At 42.7% G+C, this 18668-nt stretch overlaps 1 protein-coding gene and 1 pseudogene across 2 annotated transcripts in view; both read left to right on the top strand.

Annotated features, from left to right (window-relative positions):
• The first annotated feature begins 1460 nt into the window (after nt 1-1460).
• LOC118358764 (retinaldehyde-binding protein 1-like) lies at nt 1461-14460 on the top strand. The gene is made up of 8 exons (XM_035736689.1): nt 1461-1561; nt 5493-5536; nt 6273-6401; nt 9888-10092; nt 10667-10845; nt 12272-12430; nt 12803-12913; nt 13305-14460. Exons 2-8 carry the CDS (start codon nt 5525-5527, stop codon nt 13431-13433), a joined length of 924 nt encoding a protein of 307 aa, XP_035592582.1. The 5' UTR covers nt 1461-1561; nt 5493-5524; the 3' UTR covers nt 13434-14460.
• Nucleotides 14461-18421: 3961 nt separating this feature from the next.
• LOC118359373 (EGF-like repeat and discoidin I-like domain-containing protein 3) overlaps nt 18422-18668 on the top strand; it is a 46425-nt pseudogene continuing 46178 nt past the window's right edge. The window contains exon 1 of the transcript XR_008080592.1: nt 18422-18635. The product of XR_008080592.1 is annotated as an EGF-like repeat and discoidin I-like domain-containing protein 3 (transcript). The remainder of the gene's footprint in view (nt 18636-18668) is intronic.

Raw genomic sequence — 18668 nt, forward strand, 5'->3', positions numbered from 1 at the left:
AGCGATGGGATCTTTCGTACAAATAGACAGATCACATATATGGTGCTACATGTAAAGGGTGGGTCTGAACCTCCCTCTCTCCAGAGCTCTGTTCACGTTGCAGGCCACAGAGAGACTATTTACAGTCGCTCATTTTCACTTGTTCCATGAAGCATTGGAGTGCCATCAACTACCCCTCACCTTCTAAATGTCTCCCCCCCTTTTCAACTCTCCTCAAACCACCGCTTACGTAAAAGTGTATCCTTTTTCAATTACAACATCTCATCTCACCTCACCCCCTACCTTCACCCACATGTCACTATAGTCCACCCTATCCCCTACCTTCACCCACATGTCACTATAGTCCACCCTATCCCCTACCTTCACCCACATGTCACTATAGTCCACCCTAACCCCTACCTTCACCCACATGTCACTATAGTCCACCCTAACCCCTACCTTCACCCACATGTCACTATAGTCCACCCTAACCCCTACCTTCACCCACATGTCACTATAGTCCACCCTAACCCCTACCTTCACCCACATCACTATAGTCCACCCTAACCCTGACCTTCACCCACATGTCACTATAGTCACCTAATCCCTACCTTCACCTACATCACTATAGTCCACCCTAACCCCTACCTTCACCCACATGTCACTATAGTCCACCCTATCCCTACTTTCACCCACATCACGTCACTATCCCCTACCTTCCACATGTCACTATACCCCTATCCCCTTCACCCACATGTCACTATAGTCCACCTAACCCCTACCTTCACCCTATAGTCACTAATACCTTCACCCACATGTCACTAAGTCCCCCCTACCTTCACCCACATCACTATAGTCCACCCTAACCCCTACCTTCACCCACATGTCACTATAGTCCACCCTAATCCCTACCTCTACTATTGGCTCATCGTCATTGCCCTAACCCCTCCTTCACCTCTTCTATTGGCTCATCGTCATTGCCCAAACCCCTCCTTCACCTCTTCTATTGGTCCATTGTCATTGCCCTAACCCCTCCTTCACCTCTTCTATTGGCCCATCGTCATTGCCCTAACCACTCCTTCACCTCTTCTATTGGCCCATCGTCATTGCCCTAACCCCTCCTTCACCTCTTCTATTGGCTCATCTTCGTTGCCCTAACCCCTCCTTCACCTCTTCTATTGGCCCATTGTCATTGCCCTAACCCCTCCTTCACCTCTTCTATTGGCCCATTGTCATTGCCCTAACCCCTCCTTCACCTCTTCTATTGGCTCATCTTCGTTGCCCTAACCCCTCCTTCACCTCTTCTATTGGCCCATTGTCATTGCCCTAACCCCTCCTTCACCTCTTCTATTGGCCCATCGTCATTGCCCTAACCCCTCCTTCACCTCTTCTATTGGCCCATTGTCATTGCCCTCCTTTCTTGTCCCTCCTTCCACTTTATGCTGATTATTAGAGAAATCTGATGGTCGTAATCCAGTGTGACGACACTAATCCCCAAGTTAACAATCACAGGGCTCCGCCGTCCTGCTCCACACACTGACTCCTGTGACTTTCGGCAGTGCCCGGCCTCTTCCATCCCCAGGTAAGGCTTTACCTCTTCCCCGACCAGGGAGCCGCCGATGTGGGGTACCAACTGTGACCCGTCTCCCTGACACCTTGGGGGTGGTGCATTCCAAACCCTGCTGGGGGTTTGGCAGTTCTGATGGACCCAGTGGAGCCCAGATGAGGAAGTTTCTTTGCTCAGAGGAAGAAGTAAAAATGGATTGGTGTTGCATTAAATCTTGCTCTCATATTTTACAAGGCAGAACAGTGCCTTGTCTGCAGGTTCGATTGTTGAAAGCTGACGGTTAAATCTGCTTAACAGATAATACTTTGTGGTTGATCGTTCATATCTCAACTTGGACAGGTGGGAATGTTTTAGCTTCCTTGTGCCTGATTGAGGACCTGGGAATCCACTGCCTGTAGCTCTGACTAACGATGCATCTGAGTCCAGTGCTTTCAGAGCTTTGGAAGCGGAGCCCTTTAGTTGACTCAGTCACAAATCCATGGAAACTTTGGCTGCATGTGAAGCTCAGTCACAAATCCAGGGAAGCTTTGGCTGCATGTGAAGCTCAGGATGATTTTAATAATAGCTTTGTCTATCTGAATGCACTAGATCAATTGCACACTGACTGGTTTTCAGACTTTTTTGCCTGACACTGTTCATACAACAACTGTGCTACAGAGTCAGTGATATCATGATCGAGTCTGGTGTTATATTAGATACAGCCTGCTATATAAAGAGTCTGGTGTTGTATTAGATACAGCCTGCTATATAAAGAGTCTGGTGTTGTATTAGATACAGCCTGCTATATAAAGAGTCAGGGCCAGCAGCGTAGCCTAGTGGTTAGAGCGTTGGACTAGTAACCGGAAGGTTGCGAGTTCAAACCCCCGAGCTGACAAGGTACAAATCTGTTGTTCTGCCCCTGAACAGGCAGTTAACCCACTGTTCCCAGGCCGTCATTGAAAATAAGAATATGTTCTTAACTGACTTGCCTGGTTAAATAAAGGTAAAAAAAAAAAAAAAAAAAAAAAAAAAAAAAAAAAAAAAGATACAGCCTGCTATATAAAGAGTCTGGTGTTGTATTAGATACAGCCCGCTATATAAAGAGTCAGGTGTTGTATTAGATACAGCCTGCTATATAAAGAGTCAGGTGTTGTATTAGATACAGCCTGCTATATAAAGAGTCTGGTGTTGTATTAGATACAGCCTGCTATATAAAGAGTCAGGTGTTGTATTAGATACAGTCTGCTATATATAGAGTCTGGTGTTGTATTAGATACAGTCTGCTAGCTATATAAAGAGTCTGGTGTTGTATTAGATACAGTCTGCTATATAAAGAGTCTGGTGTTGTATTAGATACAGCCTGCTATATAAAGAGTCTGGTGTTGTATTAGATACAGCCTGCTATATAAAGAGTCAGGTGTTGTATTAGATACAGCCTGCTATATATAGAGTCAGGTGTTGTATTAGATACAGTCTGCTATATAAAGAGTCTGGTGTTGTATTAGATACAGTCTGCTATATAAAGAGTCTGGTGTTGTATTAGATACAGCCTGCTATATAAAGAGTCAGGTGTTGTATTAGATACAGCCTGCTATATAAAGAGTCAGGTGTTGTATTAGATACAGTCTGCTATATAAAGAGTCTGGTGTTGTATTAGATACAGCCTGCTATATATAGAGTCTGGTGTTGTATTAGATACAGCCTGCTAGCTATATATAGAGTCAGGTGTTGTATTAGATACAGCATGCTATATATAGAGTCTGGTGTTGTATTAGATACAGTCTGCTATATAAAGAGTCTGGTGTTGTATTAGATACAGCCTGCTATATAAAGAGTCTGGTGTTGTATTAGATACAGCCTGCTATATAAAGAGTCTGGTGTTGTATTAGATACAGTCTGCTATATATAGAGTCTGGTGTTGTATTAGATACAGCCTGCTATATAAAGAGTCAGGTGTTGTATTAGATACAGCCTGCTATATAAAGAGTCTGGTGTTGTATTAGATACAGTCTGCTATATAAAGAGTCTGGTGTTGTATTAGATACAGTCTGCTATATATAGAGTCAGGTGTTGTATTAGATACAGCCTGCTATATAAAGAGTCTGGTGTTGTATTAGATACAGCCTGCTATATAAAGAGTCTGGTGTTGTATTAGATACAGTCTGCTATATAAAGAGTCTGGTGTTGTATTAGATACAGTCTGCTATATATAGAGTCAGGTGTTGTATTAGATACAGCCTGCTATATAAAGAGTCTGGTGTTGTATTAGATACAGCCTGCTATATAAAGAGTCTGGTGTTGTATTAGATACAGTCTGCTATATAAAGAGTCTGGTGTTGTATTAGATACAGTCTGCTATATATAGAGTCAGGTGTTGTATTAGATACAGCCTGCTATATAAAGAGTCTGGTGTTGTATTAGATACAGCCTGCTATATAAAGAGTCTGGTGTTGTATTAGATACAGTCTCTGGTGTTGTATTAGATACAGCCTGCTATATAAAGAGTCTGGTGTTATATTAGATACAGCCTGCTATATAAAGAGTCTGGTGTTGTATTAGATACAGTCTGCTATATAAAGAGTCTGGTGTTGTATTAGATACAGTCTGCTATATAAAGAGTCTGGTGTTGTATTAGATACAGTCTGCTATATAAAGATACAGATACAGCCTGCTATATAAAGAGTCTGGTGTTGTATTAGATACAGTCTGCTATATAAAGAGTCTGGTGTTGTATTAGATACAGCCTGCTATATAAAGAGTCTGGTGTTGTATTAGATACAGCCTGCTATATAAAGAGTCTGGTGTTGTATTAGATACAGCCTGCTATATAAAGAGTCTGGTGTTGTATTAGATACAGCCTGCTATATAAAGAGTCTGGTGTTGTATTAGATACAGCCTGCTATATATAGAGTCTGGTGTTGTATTAGATACAGTCTGCTATATAAAGAGTCTGGTGTTGTATTAGATACAGCCTGCTATATAAAGAGTCTGGTGTTGTATTAGATACAGTCTGCTATATAAAGAGTCAGGTGTTGTATTAGATACAGTCTGCTATATAAAGAGTCTGGTGTTGTATTAGATACAGCCTGCTATATAAAGAGTCTGGTGTTGTATTAGATACAGCCTGCTATATATAGAGTCAGGTGTTGTATTAGATACAGTCTGCTATATATAGAGTCAGGTGTTGTATTAGATACAGTCTGCTATATATATAAAGAGTCAGGTGTTGTATTAGATACAGTCTGCTATATATAGAGTCTGGTGTTGTATTAGATACAGTCTGCTATATATAGAGTCTGGTGTCTGTATAGAGTCTGGTGTTGATACAGCCTGCTAGCTATATATATAGAGTCTGGTGTTATATTAGATACAGCCTGCTATATATAGAGTAGCTATATATAAAGAGTCTGGTGTTGTATTAGATACAGCCTGCTAGCTATATATAGAGTCTGGTGTTGTATTAGATACAGCCTGCTATATAAAGAGTCTGGTGTTGTATTAGATACAGTCTGCTATATATAGAGTCTGGTGTTGTATTAGATACAGCCTGCTATATATAGAGTCTAGTGCTGTATTTGATACAAGATAGGCCTCAAATTGCATCCAATTCACTACGTAGTGAGCTATTTCTGACCAAGTCCCATAAGGCTCTGGTCAAAAGTAGTGCACTATTTAGGGAATATGGTGCCATTTGGGACACATAGAATTCGAAAACGTAGATAAGTTTTGTTGGCAGCTGGATCAAAACATGTACTTCAGGAGAATAATCTTGAAATGGAGGTAACCTAAAAATAGAAGGAGAATGAGATGGAAAAAAAGGTGTAGGAGCTGAAGTGTAACAAATGCTGAGGGGGTTGAGATGGAGCGTAAGCCTGGGGCACAATAAATTCATTGTTTTATTTTTTCAAGCTGTCCTGGAATCCAATGTTCTCCAACCGTGAATAATCAGATCCATCTTATTTTCCAGTGAGTACGTAGCGGCTCTAAACAACTGAAGAAATGGCTGTCGTGGTAAGTACATCGAAGCTCCTCTCTTGGTGTGCAACAGGCTTACATGCCCCACTGCAATAATTCAAACACATTCAGTGGCGTTTGTATTGCAGATCAATGTCAAAAGTATCAAGTCTGATGAATGTAGATACATGTTGAGTTTAGGAGTCAGTTCTGACATGTTCTGTTCAGGTGGTTATTTTTCATCCATTGCAGAGCAGAAACAATCTACCATCAAGGTCCTTAGGAGGATGCAATCCACAATAGACACTCTGACTTCGTCATTATTTTCTTCCTTCGCGTTCCACATCATGGTTAGTCAAACAGCAGAAACAGAATGACACTCAAAATGGCCGCCAGAAAAGCCCGACCGTCAGGGAACGTTGACTTGAACGGGGATATCTATTCTATAGATTGTGTTTCTAGGACTCCAACACCACATAACGTCCTGTGCCACGGACAATGGCAGTTCCACATTTCTCAGGCACATTAGCACTGGGTGCTGTCAATCGCTAGCATTAACCCCTAATCACAGATCCCAGTCACAGGTTTACCAGGCTTTGCTGCGCTCATGTGAGGGAGATTAGCCAATGCTAACACTGAAGCCCATTGATACAGGCCTCCTTTTGGATTGAGTTTTTGGGCGTACGCCCTGGATTAAACTAGGTTTAAACCTAATTTTTGTGAGGTAGCCTTGTGAGCAAATAGTGTTTTTGTTGGCAAGTCATGATTCTCATTATCCCCCCTCTCTACCCAGAGTGGAACGTTCCGTATGGTGTCAGAGGAGGAGCAGGCGCTCAGGGCCAAGCTGGAGCGCCTCACGGTCAAGGACCACGGTCCCGTGTTCGGACTCTGCGCCAAGTTGCCTGACCACACAGTGCAGAAGGTCTGTGGTCACTGTCTCACACAAGCCTCACGCTGTAGATTCACTTCACATCTTAAGCCCTACCACAAACTCAAGTGCAACCACAAATCAAATCACATACAACTAGTGTAGACATTACAGTGAAATAATTTACACAAGGAATCAAATTAAATACCAAAGAATGGATATATATATATACAGGGAGTAGCAGTACCAGGTACTTGAGGTAGATATGTTCATGAAGGTAAAGTGACCAGGCATCAGGATAGATTATAATAAGGTATTTGAGGTAGATATGTACATGAAGGCAGGGTAAAGTGACCGGGCATCAGGATAGATAATAATAAGGTATTTGAGGTAGATCTGTACATGAAGGCAGGGTTAAGTGACTAGACATCAGGATAGATAATAATAATAGATAATGTAATGAAGATATTTCAGGATAGATAATAATAAGATATTTGAGGTATGTACATGAAGGCAGGGTAAAGTGACTAGACATCAGGATAGATAATAATAAGGTATTTGAGGTAGATATGTACATGAAGGCAGGGTAAAGTGACTAGACATCAGGATAGATAATAATAAGATATTTGAGGTAGATATGTACATGAAGGCAGGGTAAAGTGACTAGACATCAGGATAGATAATAATAAGGTATTTGAGGTAGATATGTACATGAAGGCAGGGTAAAGTGACTAGACATCAGGATAGATAATAATAAGGTATTTGAGGTAGATCTGTACATGAAGGCAGGGTTAAGTGACCGGGCATCAGGATAGATAATAATAAGAGTATAAAGAACAGAGTAGCAGCGGCAAATGATGAGCGTAAAAGTGTGTGTGTGTGTAATGTGTATGTATGTGTGTTTGTGTTGTGTCAGTGTGTTATGTGTGTGCGTATGTAGTGTTTGTGAACGTGTTTGGGTTTTGTGTGGGAGTGTCAATGTAATGTGTGTGTATATGGTTTGTATACAGTGCATTCAGAAAGTATTCAGACCCCTTGACTTTTTCCACATTTTGTTGCGTTACAGCCTAATTCTAAAATGGATTAAATAGCTTTTCCCCCCCTCATCAATCTACACACACTTCTGCGTTGTCTTGGCTGTGTGCTTGGGTTTGTTGTCCTGTTGGAAGGTGAACCTTCGCCCCAGTCTGAGGTCCTGAGCGCTCTGGAGCAGATTCATCAAGTATCTCTCTGCATTTTGCTCCGTTCATCTTTCCCTCAATCCTGACTAGTCTCCCAGTCCCTGCCGCTGAAAAACATCCCACAGCATGATGCTGCCACCACCATGCTTCACTGTAGGGATGGTGCCCAGTATCCTCCAGACGTGACACTTGGCATTCAGGCTCCCTGAACCCTCCCTGACCAAGGCCCTTCTCCCCCGATTGCTCAGTTTGGCCAGGCGGCCAACTCTAGGAAGATTCTCGGTTCCAAACTTCTTCCACATACAAATGATGGAGGCCACTGTGTTCTTGGGGACCTTCAATGCTGCAGAAATGTTTTGTTAAGCTTCCACCAGATCTGTGCCTCGTCACAATCCTGTCTCGGAGCTCTATGGACAATTCCTTCAAGCTCATGGCTTTGTTTTTACTCTGACATGCACTGTTAACTGTGGGACCTTATTTAGACAGGTGTGTGCCTTTCCAAATCATGTCCAATAAATGTAATTTACCCCAGGTGGACTCCAATCAAGTTGTAGAAACATCTCAAGGATGATCAAGCCTGTTTTCGCTTTGTCATTATGTGGTATTGTGTGTAGATTGCTGAGGAAATAGTTTTATTTAATTCATTTGAATAAGGCTGTAACGTAACAAAATGTGGAAAATGTCAAGTTGTCTGAATACTTTTTCGATACACTGTTAAAAGTCTAGTGAGTGTGCATAGGCTCAGTGCAGATAGTACCATTGATTGACTAGTTAGCAGTTTGGATATTTAGCAGTCTTATTGCTTGGTTGGCTCGAGTCTTTGGCAATTTTTCGGGCGTTCCTCTGACAACACCTGATATAGAGGTATTGGCTGGCAGGGACCTCGGCCCCAATGATGTACTGGGCTGTCCGCACCACGCTTTGTAGCGCATTGCGGTGATGCAGCCAGTCACAATGCTCTCGATGGTGCAGCTGTGCAACTTTGTGAGGATCCGGGGGCACATGCCAAATCTTTTCAGTCTTCTGAGGGGGAAGAGGCACTGCCGTGCCCTCTTCACGACTGTGCAGGTGTGTGTGGACGATGTTAGGTCCTTAGTGATGTGGACACCAAGGAACTTGAAGCTCTCAACTCGCGCCACAACAGCCCTGTTGATGTTTATGGGGCCGTGCTCTGACCTCTTTCTCCTATAATCCACGATCAGCTCCTTTGTCTGACTGACCAAAGAGAGGTTGTTGAGAGAATGTTGTCCTGGCTAAGACTCTAACCTCCTCCTTGTAGGCTGACTCATCGCCGTCGGTCATCAGGCCTAACACCGTCTTGTTCAACTGGAGTCCAGACAACCTGTACAAACTCCCTCTCTGGTCTCCAAAAGAACTACACTTAATTGTGACAGAATTTTTCCCAAAAGGGCCATTTCTTTGCAAAGGGCAATGACAAAAACAGTCATGACAGCATACTGATAAGAACAGTCATGACAGCGTACTGACAAGGACAGTCATGACAGTATAATATGTAGATGCCACATGAACATGTAACACTATCCTCTGCACACAGTACAATGTATGTCCTAAAAATGGACGCTCTGGAAGCTGAAACCTCTCCAGTTCTGAGGTTTTAGACCTCATCCGGTTCTGGGGTTGTGTAGCTCATCCGGTTCTGAGGTTGTAGACCTCATCCGGTACTGAGGTTGTAGACCTCATCCGGTACTGAGGTTGTAGACCTCATCCGGTTCTGGGGTTGTAGACCTCATCCGGTTCTGAGGTTGTAGACCTCATCCGGTTCTGGGGTTGTAGACCTCATCCGGTTCTGGGGTTGTAGACCTCATCCGGTTCTGGGGTTGTAGACCTCATCCGGTTCTGGGGTTGTAGACCTCATCCGGTTCTGGGGTTGTAGACCTCATCCGGTTCTGGGGTTGTAGACCTCATCCGGTTCTGGGGTTGTAGACCTCATCCGGTTCTGGGGTTGTAGACCTCATCCAGGTTCTGGGGTTGTAGACCTCATCCAGGTTCTGGGGTTGTAGACCTCATCCAGGTTCTGGGGTTGTAGACCTCATCCAGGTTCTGGGGTTGTAGACCTCATCCAGGTTCTGGGGTTGTAGACCTCATCCAGGTTCTGGGGTTGTAGACCTCATCCAGGTTCTGGGGTTGTAGACCTCATCCAGGTTCTGGGGTTGTAGACCTCATCCAGGTTCTGGGGTTGTAGACCTCATCCAGGTTCTGGGGTTGTAGACCTCATCCAGGTTCTGGGGTTGTAGACCTCATCCAGGTTCTGGGGTTGTAGACCTCATCCAGGTTCTGGGGTTGTAGACCTCATCCAGGTCTGAGATTGACTGACTGATGCGTTGTTGGTTCCCTACAGGCCAAGGATGAGTTGAATGAGACAGACGAGAAGCGGGCGTTGGCGGTCAAGGAGCTGAGGGGAATTATCAAGGAGACGGCGGATGCTGGGGACGACCTGGCCAAGGGGGTGTTGGAAACCTTCGGAGAGAAGCCTGACGGCATGCTGGTCCGCTTCATCCGTGCCAGGAAATACGACGTGCCCCGAGCCTTTGACCTCATGAAGGGTGGGTCCCCACAAACTACTGTACTGTATGTAGTGCAGCTCAGTGGTAAAGTTTTCTGTCTATTTCATTAAAGCTGAGGTGATGTGTTAAAATTGTTTTATCTTCCAATGACAGGCTATTTACAATAGCCTGGTCCCGAATACATACATATTTTTTACCTTTATTTAACTAGGCAAGTCAGTTAAGAACAAATTCTTATATACAATGGCAGCCTAGGAACAGTGGGTTAACTGCCTTGTTCAGGGGCAGAACGACAGATTTTTACGTTGCCAGCTCAGGGATTCGATCTAGCAACCTTTGGGTTACTAGCCCAATGCTCTAACCACTAGGCTACCTGCCACCTCAATATGTTGCTGTATAGCCAAGTACTGTTGGAGTTGCCAAGGGAGCACAAAAATATTTGGTACCCGGCTTAAGTCAGCTATGCACATGATCATTTTGAACCTTACCATTGGAATGAAATGTACAGTTTGATTAAACCCAACATATGTGTGTGTTGAAGTTCCTGTCTGCTTAAGTCATCCTGACTTGGCCAGAGTCTATCTGATGTTGATGACCCTGTGTCCGTGTTCAGGTTATGTGCGCTTCAGGAGAGACTATCCTGAGCTGTTCGAGAACCTGACCCCCGAGGCTGTCCGCAGCACCATCGAGGCCGGCTACCCAGGCATCCTGTCCAGCAGAGACAAGTACGGCCGCATCGTGCTGCTCTTCAACATCGAGAACTGGGACTACGAAGAGATCACCTTCGACGAGGTGTCTAGCGGGGACCTGGGTTCCCACAAGGCATCCATTTGAGATATATTGGTGGTCTCCACAAGGCACCCATTTGAGATACATTGGTGGTCTCCACAAGGCACCCATTTGAGATATATTGGTGGTCTCCACAAGGCACCCATTTGAGATATATTGGTGGTCTCCACAAGGCACCCATTTGAGATATATTGGTGGTCTCCACAAGGCACCCATTTGAGATATATTGGTGGTCTCCACAAGGCATCCATTTGAGATATATTGGTGGTCTCCACAAGGCATCCATTTGAGATATATTGGTGGTCTCCACAAGGCACCCATTTGAGATATATTGGTGGTCTCCACAAGGCATCCATTTGAGATATATTGGTGGTCTCCACAAGGCATCCATTTGAGATATATTGGTGGTCTCCACACACCCATTTGAGCATTGGTGGTCTCCACAAGGCACCCATTTGAGATTGGTGGTCTCCACAAGGCATCCATTTGAGATATATTGGTGGTCTCCACAAGGCACCCATTTGAGATATATTGGTGGTCTCCACAAGGCATCCATTTGAGATATATTGGTGGTCTCCACAAGGCACCCATTTGAGATATATTGGTGGTCTCCACAAGGCATCCATTTGAGATATATTGGTGGTCTCCACAAGGCATCCATTTGAGATATATTGGTGGTCTCCACAAGGCATCCATTTGAGATATATTGGTGGTCTCCACAAGGCATCCATTTGAGATACATTGGTGGTCTCCACAAGGCACTAAAACATGACAGGAGCAATGTTTTAATAGACATACAGCAGCAATGGGAGTTATTGATAATTGTAATCAGGTGGACAAGCCCTTGATAATAATAGCTTGAATTTAAATTGAAATATGTGGTTATCAAAAGGCCTAGCTCACGTTCAGTGAAGGATTGTGGACAAACACCTGATTGGCAGACAGAATGTTTGACGTGCTCAAAATATATATTTTTTTTTACAACTCTAAATGCATTTGTGTAGACAAGTAAAAAGGGTGCTTGGAACCAAAAAATAGATCACATAAAAATGTTTTTAAAAAATTACAAAAAAGGCCAACAATCACTTGATTATGATTTTCAATAATAGAAGCTTTGTTTTAGTTGTCTTTCTGGCCTGAAACGTATGCCCCAGCGTGTGGTCTATTAAGTCATGTTGCTATGAAAGACAATTAAAACAAAGCCTCTATTATTGAAAATCATAATCAAGAGAGTGGTTTGGTTTTTATAAATTCTTCTGAAATGTTGACAACTGTGTGTATGTGTGTGACTGTGTGTGTGTGTGTCGTGTCACTATGTGTGTGTGTTGTGTGAATGTGTGTGTGTGTGTGTTGTGTCACTATGTGTGTGTGTGTGTGTGTGTGTGTGTGTGTGTGTGTGTGTGTGTGTGTGTGTGTGTGTGTTCACCAGATCCTCCGTGCCTACTGTGTAATCCTGGAGAAGTTGCTAGAGAACGAGGAGACTCAGATCAACGGATTCTGCATCATTGAGAACTTCAAGGGCTTCACCATGCAGCAGGCCTCCGGCATCAAACCCACTGAGCTCAAGAAGATGGTGGACATGTTGCAGGTCACTTTCACAAACCCATTCCGGGGGAATACTGAGCAGAACATTACCTTATTAGGATACAAAACAATGGATTTTTAATCCATTTAATCATTTTTAAACCAATGGATTGTCTTCCCAATGATGGCCTGAATTCTATTTTTATGGGCCTGAAAACTTTACCTGCACCAATGGTGGTAGTGGTAGGATCTGATTCTACTCACGCAGCACATTAATTCACTCTCTGGTAAAAGTGGTTGCTGTTTTTTTTCTTTATGGCAAAGTTCAACAGTTCAACTTTCCCTTTCCGTTCTTGGCGTGATAAGGATGCTTATGGCCATAGTGGTGGTGAGATCTGTAACTCTTCTGACCCTCTCTTCCACTTGTGTGTTTCAGGACTCCTTCCCTGCCCGTTTCAAAGCGGTCCATTTCATCCACCAGCCCTGGTACTTCACCACCACCTACAACGTGGTCAAGCCACTCATGAAGGGCAAGCTGCTGGAGAGAGTGAGTGAAACAGGCCCTGAGAGAGAACATGAAAGAATGAATTCATCCTTTTTATATATATATATATAGAGAGAGAGAGAGGCAAGTCAGTTAAGAACAAATTCTTATTTACAATGACAGCCTAGGAACAGTGGGTTTAACTGCCTTGTTCAGGGGCAGAACGACAGACTTTTATATTGTCAGCGCAGGGATTCAATCAAGCAACCTTTCGGTTACTGGCCCAACGCCCTAACCACTAGGTTACCTGCCTTATGTCACTACATAACAAGGTGAATGGGTTCTTAATCAACCGGTAATATACAGGTAACGGTAAATACACGAATACAAATAACAAATCATATTTGGTGAGAACATTTTAGTTCACAGGTCCAACATTCTGTCTGCCAATCAGGTGTTTGTCCACGGAGACGAGCTGGACAACTACTACAAGGAGTTTGACGCGGACATCCTGCCTTCCGAGTTCAACGGCAAGAACTCCAAGTACGACGGCAAAGCCATAGCAGCCAAGCTGTTCGACTGAACACGCCCTCCTCACCCTCCGCCACTCCTCCAACCCGACTGGGACCTCCACACAAACACAGACAGAAACTGTGAAAACATAGGAGTGTGGATTTATTAGAAAATGAATGTAAAAGATGAGCGTGGTATTGTACTGTTGTTGTTTTCCAAGAGTTATTAAGTATTAATTATTAAACACCCAAAGCACTCCCAACAGCACAGAGATGACTATATAGCCTTGGCTCGGGCCTTACCTGAGATACTTAACAGCCCTGACCATGGAGCTGTTCTCTGTGTAACCCATCTCTGCAACCTGGACTCAGGGGTAGAGGTAACACATAGGAAATGTAAAAACGTGACACTCCAATTCGTATGGTATGTATTCATTTGTGGATTTCCATCATACATTTCGTGTGATATGTTACAAATTCCAATTTGTTGTGGCTATCGTTAGCTAGGTGGCGAACGTTAGCTAGGCTTAGGGTTAGTGTTAGGAGTTAGGTTAAAGGGTTAAGGTCAGGGTTATAGGGGAAGGGTTAGCTAATATGCTGAGTAGTTGCAAAGTTGCTAAAAAGGGGTAAGTAGCTGCAAAACATGCTAATTAGCTAACATGCTAAAGTTGTCCGTGATGAGATTGAAACACACAACCTTTGAGTTGCTAGACGTTCACGTCATACGCCACCCATCCACTCTGACCAATCACCATACAGTAACCGTCTGTCTTATGTAACCATACCAAACTGAACATATCATGCCAATTTGAGCATCTCAGATTTACATTTACTCTGTTACATCTAATCTATGAGACCAGGCTGATCTTTGACACATACAGCTAGCACTAGTTAAACCTGATAGGACCCAGTTCTCTATCCACCTCCCTTTTCTCCTCAGGGTGATACAAGGCCATGAGTCAAACAAGTTCCTGTCTCTGTTTGTTTTTGACCGTGCTAAGAGATGAATATCATCAGTTTTATCCTCTGTGGATCAATGCAGAGGCATGAGCATGTCACCACATTGTGGACAATAAACTGTATGGAAAGAACCATGAATGATGATCATTTCTGTTCACCTTGGTTTGCAGGATATTTGCACACAAACACAGGTTAGCAAGGAATACACAATACAATCCCCTCCCCCACACATAACTGTATTGTGTTGTGTTCACCCTAATTTAACCCTAACCAAAAAACACACATGATGACTTATTACATCATGCCAAGTTGGGATTCTACATTCTAAGGACATCATTGTACATCTATAAGAGTTGTAAACAAAACAAAGGAAAAAGACAAAGGAATAATTCCATAGGGAAAGATGAGGGGGCGGGGCTAGTTATGTTATGACCTTAGTTCTCTCATCAAGGCTCTCAGGCCCGCAACTCATCTCCCATCAACCCAATAAACACACAGCTACTTGTGGTCCCTTTTCTACCATCGAATAGAATACAGACAAGCAAAATATTTTTATTTTTGATTTATTTAACCTTTATTTAACTAGGTGTGTTAGTAACAAATTCTAATTTACAATGACGGCCTACCCCGGCCAAACCCTAACCCGGACGACACTGGGCCAATTGTGTGCCGCCCTATGGGACTCCCAATCATGGCCGGTTGTGATACAGCCTGGAATCAAACCAGGGTCTGTAGTGACAATATAAAAGAAGACGGCGGCCGGAATTCAATCAAAGGCGCATTTTCGACAAAACGCACCGCACTGGTCGACAGTACGCCTTTTTAAATGCAATAACCCTGACAAGTGAGGAGATCACATTCACGTTAAACGCTGCGGATATCTGCTCAAGAGCAAAATACCTTTAAAAGTAAAGTGCAGTGCTTTTGTTTACAATGGGCCTTTCATTGAATAGCGCATTTGGAGCTGAAGCGTCGAGGAATGAGATTACTTTCTAATCAATACAATTTGACCACTAGGGGGCAACATTTACTAAAGTAGGATATTCACTCAATGTGAGAATTAATCCGTTATGAGAACAAGGGCAACTAACATCTGCTGCAGCAAATAAACAGTTCGAAATACTGTAACCATGATAAATATTTGAATCTTAAAGGGAAATTTCCCCCTGGGCTCTGCCATGGCATAAAGTCATTATTATTATTATTGAGAAAATATGTATCTTAATTGATAAATATTTGTATAATAAATACAAGTTTGAAAATATTGCTAAACAAATCATTTTTTTTCTCTGCACATCAGGGGTCTGGAAAAATACGTTAAACGTTTTACACAGATAGTATTTCCTATGATATAATACTATTTACATGAACTATTGCCATTTACATCCAGACACAAGATTATTAACTCAAACATTACAATAAAGCTTCACTTCTCATTCATTTAAACCCACCAAGATTAGACTGGACCAAGGAATCAGGAATTATCATAGATATTCGTTTAGTGAACCAATTAACCCCAGGGATAAACTGGGACCCAAAATATGCCAGGGCAATTCTTACACACCGCCCCAAGATTAAAATAGAATAATGTAAAAGACAACTAATGTAAAATATACTGTGTCTGTAAAATGTATATAGTATGTATAAACTGGAAATAGAAGTCCAAATATTGTTGTCCATTAGCTTACTCCAATTAAGGGAGGGTTAGGGGAAAAATTATTAAAGACAATATATTAAAATAAAGTAAAAACAAATAGAATAGAGTTGAATACAATGACAGTAGCAAACTTCAGTATAATGATAAACACAGTAGGCTATGGTGACAGATATAACAAGTGTTTATCATTTGAAAACCTCTTCACAGCTCAGTTAGAAACAGTAGTCATTACAGATGACTCATGCAGTTAACATACTGACCCTCTCCCTCACCTGCTGCGTAGTGTACGCTAATGAGGAGCATATGGAGCTTAGATATCATAGGCCTACTATTGGAGAGATCAGGAAATATGTGTTTGAAGTTCTTAGAAGGGGTCATCAAAGAGCTTTACTGGAGAGCTCCCTACTGGAAGATCCCTTCTGGAGAGCTCCTTACTAGAAGATCCCTTCTGGAGAGCTCCTTACTAGAAGATCCCTTCTGGAGAGCTCCTTACTAGAAGATCCCTTCTGGAGAGCTCCTTACTAGAAGATCCCTTCTGGAGAGCTCCCTACTGGAAAATGCACTGTATCCCAGAGATCCATTTGTAGATCCGAACTCCACCAGTTACTAAGTTACAGTAAATGGTGATGTCCTTCGATGTGACGTCGGTAAATGTGGTGACAGTGAATATAATGTATGTGTCCGTCAATCAAAAGGACAATTTAATTAATGGCTACAGTGGGTTATTGCTTATAACCACCGAGCCTCACCAACATTGTTTTTAGAATGAGTTTATCTGAGAGTCCTAAAGCTGGTATCGTATCTCATGTACAGTACCAGTCAGAAGTTTGGACACACCTACTCATTCAAGGGGTTTTCTTAATTTTTGACTATTTTCTACATTGTAGTATAATAGTGAAGACATCAAAACTATGAAATAACACATATGAAATCATGTAGCAACCAAGAAAAGTGTTAAACAAATCATAATATGTTATATGTGTTATATGGCATTTATTATTATTATTATTATTATATGTGTTATATTTGACATTCTTCAATAGTAGCCACCCTTGGCCTTGATGACTGCATTCCACACTCCTGGCATTCTCTCAACCAGCTTCATTAGGTAGTCACTTGGAATGCCCCTAAAGCTGGCATTGACTATCATGTATCTCAAAGTGAGCAGAACACAGTCTTTAAGTTGACCTAAAATATTTTTTTTAAAGAGAGATCATAGTGATTTCTGTTTACTTACAACTCACTCACTCTATCAACACAAATCACCTCTGACACCACGGATAGATCTCAGCCCGTGCAACACCCATACTCAGTCTTATAGCGAGAGAGAGAGACACAGAGAGAGAGAGAGACACAGAGAGAGAGACACAGAGAGAGAGAGACACAGAGAGAGAGACACAGAGAGAGAGACACAGAGACAGAGACACAGAGACAGAGACACAGAGAGAGAGAGAGAGAGAGAGAGAGAGAGAGAGAGAGAGAGAGAGAGAGAGAGAGAGAGAGAGAGAGACAGACAGAGAGAGAGACAGACAGAGAGAGAGAGAGAGACAGACAGACAGAAGAGAGACAGACAGAGAGAGAGAGACAGAAGAGAGAGAGACAGACAGAAGAGAGAGAGAGAGAGAGAGAGAGAGAGAGAGAGAGAGAGAGCACAGACACAGGCACAGACAGAGAGAGAGAGAGAGAGAGAGAGAGAGAGTACAGTAGTTAGTTATCCAGTTTATCCGGTGGCAATGTTAAGCCACATTCCTGGCTTATCAGATACAAAACACATTCAAAAAGCTTTGCATAAACATTATATATATATATACACTTTTCCATGAGCTTTTTCCGTTCTAACCAGGTGGACAGTAAAGTATCTAAGTATCTTATTCTATTCTGTTCTCTCCATTCCATATTATCTCCTATTCTAACGTGTGAAGTGAAATATCATTCCACCAAATCTCCGGCAGGTAAACCCCCCTTACTATAGACAGATGTTTTTATTTAACCTTTATTTATTTAGTTAGTTAAGAACAAAATATTATTTTACAATGACAGCCCACGCCAATTGTGCACCCCAATATGGGAGATCACGGCCGGTTGTAAATACAGCCCGGGATCGAACCAGGGTCTGTAGTGAAACCTCTAGCACTGACATGCAGTGCCTTAGACCACTGTAGTATACCTAATTATGCATCAACAGTACATTTACAATCAATTTACCATTCTCACTCTGACAGTTGCTGCCCACGCCTTTTCACAGCGCTATATTTACGTTCAACCGTTTTTTAAATCACACCCCCGGGGAGCGCTTAAAATTATAAAACATAATGTAATTGGATGGAAGCAGAGATGCACGTGCTCACTCTGACGCATGCTAGCGCACATTGGGCGATTTCGTTTTCCATGGCCCGGTGCCCCGGGTGAGCGGTCCAGGCCCTTAAATAAATGACCACCTACCCGGAGCACCGGGCCATGAAAAAAGGAACTCGCCCAATCTCAACACAAGCAACACTACACCGAGCAGCTGTGTTTTTGTCAGAGCTGAGGAGTCGTCCATACGTCCGCAAGAGTTAAAAGAAAGAGTCCACAATGAAGACCCAAACTTGTTTCGCCTTCTCCATACAACTATTTGCTATTTGTTTTCTGGTTGGTGCCATTTACATGGTGAATGGTAAGAATGTTTTGTTTGTTTATAGTTAATCTT

The sequence above is a fragment of the Oncorhynchus keta genome, chromosome 26, assembly GCF_023373465.1.
Source record: "Oncorhynchus keta strain PuntledgeMale-10-30-2019 chromosome 26, Oket_V2, whole genome shotgun sequence".
NCBI lineage: Eukaryota > Metazoa > Chordata > Actinopteri > Salmoniformes > Salmonidae > Oncorhynchus > Oncorhynchus keta.